We start from the raw sequence: 2,631 nt of genomic DNA on the forward strand, positions 1-2,631 counted from the left end.
AAAGAAAAGTAACGATTTAAAAATACTTGGTAAAATTACAAATCCTCAAAAAATTACTTAAGTACTGTAACAAAGTAAATGTACTTTGTTACTATAAAGCTCTGGTTTTAAATGACAAACCAGAGCTCGTTGATAGAGGAGAATCAAAAAATGTCTGAAACTGAAAATGATGATGGAGACAACAGCGCTGCTGCATGGAAGGAGAACCTCAGCTTTAGCCTGTTGGCTTTACTGTTGGCTCCCGAGCTAATTTACTAAACATCACGTTCGATTGTTTCAGCTCATACATGGTGCAGAATCACATAGAAACCTTTTAGCCTTTGTCTCAACAGCAACCTCCATCATCATCATCATCATACCCAGGATGCATTGCATCAGTGACAAAGTGACGATGTGTTTAAAGGGGACGTATTATGTAAAATTCACTTTTTAAAGTTTTTTTTACTCAACTTTGGGTATGTGCTTCTTAAGACCAAAAAAATGCACCCAGGAGCATATTTACTGTAAGTAAATGAATTATTAATGAAAATAATGACAAGTTTTATACTTCCATCATTTTGTGATGTCACAAGCCGTACGACAACCCACCAGAACCTGTGTTCAGCCCCTTACCTAGCAACCCCCGGGTGAGGCTCCTCCTCCTCAGTATAAAAAGCCGTCAAGGTTGTTGTTGTGTAATGTGCAGCTTATATCACAACAAGCCTCCAATAGGGCAATGGGTAGAGTGTTGGACCAGAGAGTGGGAGACCAGGGTTCGAGACCGGCACGGATACAATTTAATTATTTATTTTCATTCGTTATGAACACGTTTTCTCATGTCCCTCTATTGTTTAGCTTATTAAAGCCTTGTTAAAGCCTATTTGTTTGAGTTTCTGAGGTATTTTGACCGCTGCTGCTCCCTGCTCTGGTAACAGCATGCAGAGTGAGCGCAGAGCAGAGGAGGGGGAGGAAAAAAAGAAGCTGACCACGACTCTGCCTCTGGGTCTCATAGGGTTGTACAACGGAGCTTCTGCTATTATTAGCCATGCTAATGTAAACGCTGGCGTTGGAGGGCGGAGTCAACAGATTTTTGGAGGGCGTTACCAACAGAGCTCATTAACATAAACAGCTCTTCTGAACAGAAGTCAGAGCAGGCAGAACTAGAAAATGGGAAATTTTATTATCTGAGAATTATTTTGWGCATTAAATTGAATGAACATGGTCTGGATAGCCCACAGACATACCATAAACATTTCTAGGACCCATAATTGGTCTCCTTTAAGTGAAAATGATAATAAACATTTACAGTTTATTAGGTGTTAAYGATTTGTCACACGTGTCACAAGCTGTGGTCGAAGCGTGTTAAAGCTGACATGTGACAGCTGTTAAACTGTTTCCTCTCAGGTCGGTCAGTCTGTCGTCTCTCTTCAGCCTCCTAAAGTCAGGCCTGTGTCCGTACTTCTACATCTGCTCCTATCAGGTACGGCTGATGTTTACCTGAACACCTCACAGTCACTCCTCCTGTCAGCTGAACTTTAGCTGTGCTTCAGTTCACAGTGCTGTTCAGGGCAGCGGGTCTGGGCGGGTCGGGTCACATCACGGCGTTAGTTTCTCCCACAACTCGAGGTCTCAGAGAGGCCATGAGGACTGAGGGTAAGGCTTCTGAGTGGTCTCATTCCAAACACGTGTTGTTGTCTTCACTGGCTCTGCTCGTGTGCAGGTGTGGAGTTCTGCCTCCCTCTGCTGGAGAGTCGCAGGAAGAGCAGGGAGCAGCTGGGAGCTGAAGAACAGGAGGAGGAGGAAGAAACAACGTAAGCTTTTTATTTGGCTGCCACGTGTCTGAATGTGCTGCTTTAAGCTTCTCACAGGTGACATGTTTAMATGTAGATGGTGTGATGAGGAAGACGAGGAGGACAGTGGAGATAAAGGGGACAGCTTCTCGTGGCTGAAGGAGATGGGACTTCAGGACAAAATCAGGAAACCAGACGGCATCAGCATACAGCTGTATCCTAATCTAATCCCACTTCATTCTGTCAGAACACAGAAACACAACGATTTAAAGATCCTTGACTGRGTTTGTCAGGCAGAAGGAGGCTCAGACCACGTCTGTGGACCACAAACCAGAGTCTGTGGTGTGTGTGGAGGGAGCACACACCTTCAACCTGGTCAACTTCCTCATCAGCTGCAAGAGCCTGGTGGCTGCTGCAGGCTCCCAGACTGGTTTACCACCAACACTGCTGGCTCCCACTGCCTTCAGAGGGGCCACCATGAACACACTGAAGGTACGACTAACACATCACAATCAGCAGAAACAACTACACAACATGCAGAGAATATATAACACAAACAACTGCACAACATGCAGAGATTGTATAACACAAACAACTACAACTACACAACATGTATAGATTATATAACACAAACAACTACAAAACATGCAGAAATTATATAACACAAACAACTACAACTACACAACATGTATAGATTATATAACACAAACAACTACACAACATGCAGAAATTATATAACACAAACAACTACAACTACACAACATGTATAGATTATATAACACAAACAACTACACAACATGCAGAAATTATATAACACAAACAACTACAACTACACAACATGTATAGATTATATAACACAAAC

The 2,631-nt window shown here is 42.8% G+C and overlaps 1 protein-coding gene across 1 annotated transcript in view; it reads left to right on the top strand.

Annotated features, from left to right (window-relative positions):
• Nucleotides 1-2,631, top strand: part of donson (DNA replication fork stabilization factor DONSON) — a gene marked incomplete at its 5' end in the record, with an annotated part of 30,795 nt that overhangs the window by 7,520 nt on the left and 20,644 nt on the right. The window contains 5 exon segments of the mRNA XM_014031709.1: nucleotides 1,384-1,459; nucleotides 1,530-1,632; nucleotides 1,700-1,790; nucleotides 1,867-1,983; nucleotides 2,063-2,261. Of these exon segments, the coding sequence (XP_013887163.1) occupies nucleotides 1,384-1,459; nucleotides 1,530-1,632; nucleotides 1,700-1,790; nucleotides 1,867-1,983; nucleotides 2,063-2,261 (586 nt within the window).

The sequence above is a fragment of the Austrofundulus limnaeus genome, unplaced genomic scaffold (genome assembly GCF_001266775.1).
Source record: "Austrofundulus limnaeus strain Quisiro unplaced genomic scaffold, Austrofundulus_limnaeus-1.0 Scaffold1304, whole genome shotgun sequence".
NCBI lineage: Eukaryota > Metazoa > Chordata > Actinopteri > Cyprinodontiformes > Rivulidae > Austrofundulus > Austrofundulus limnaeus.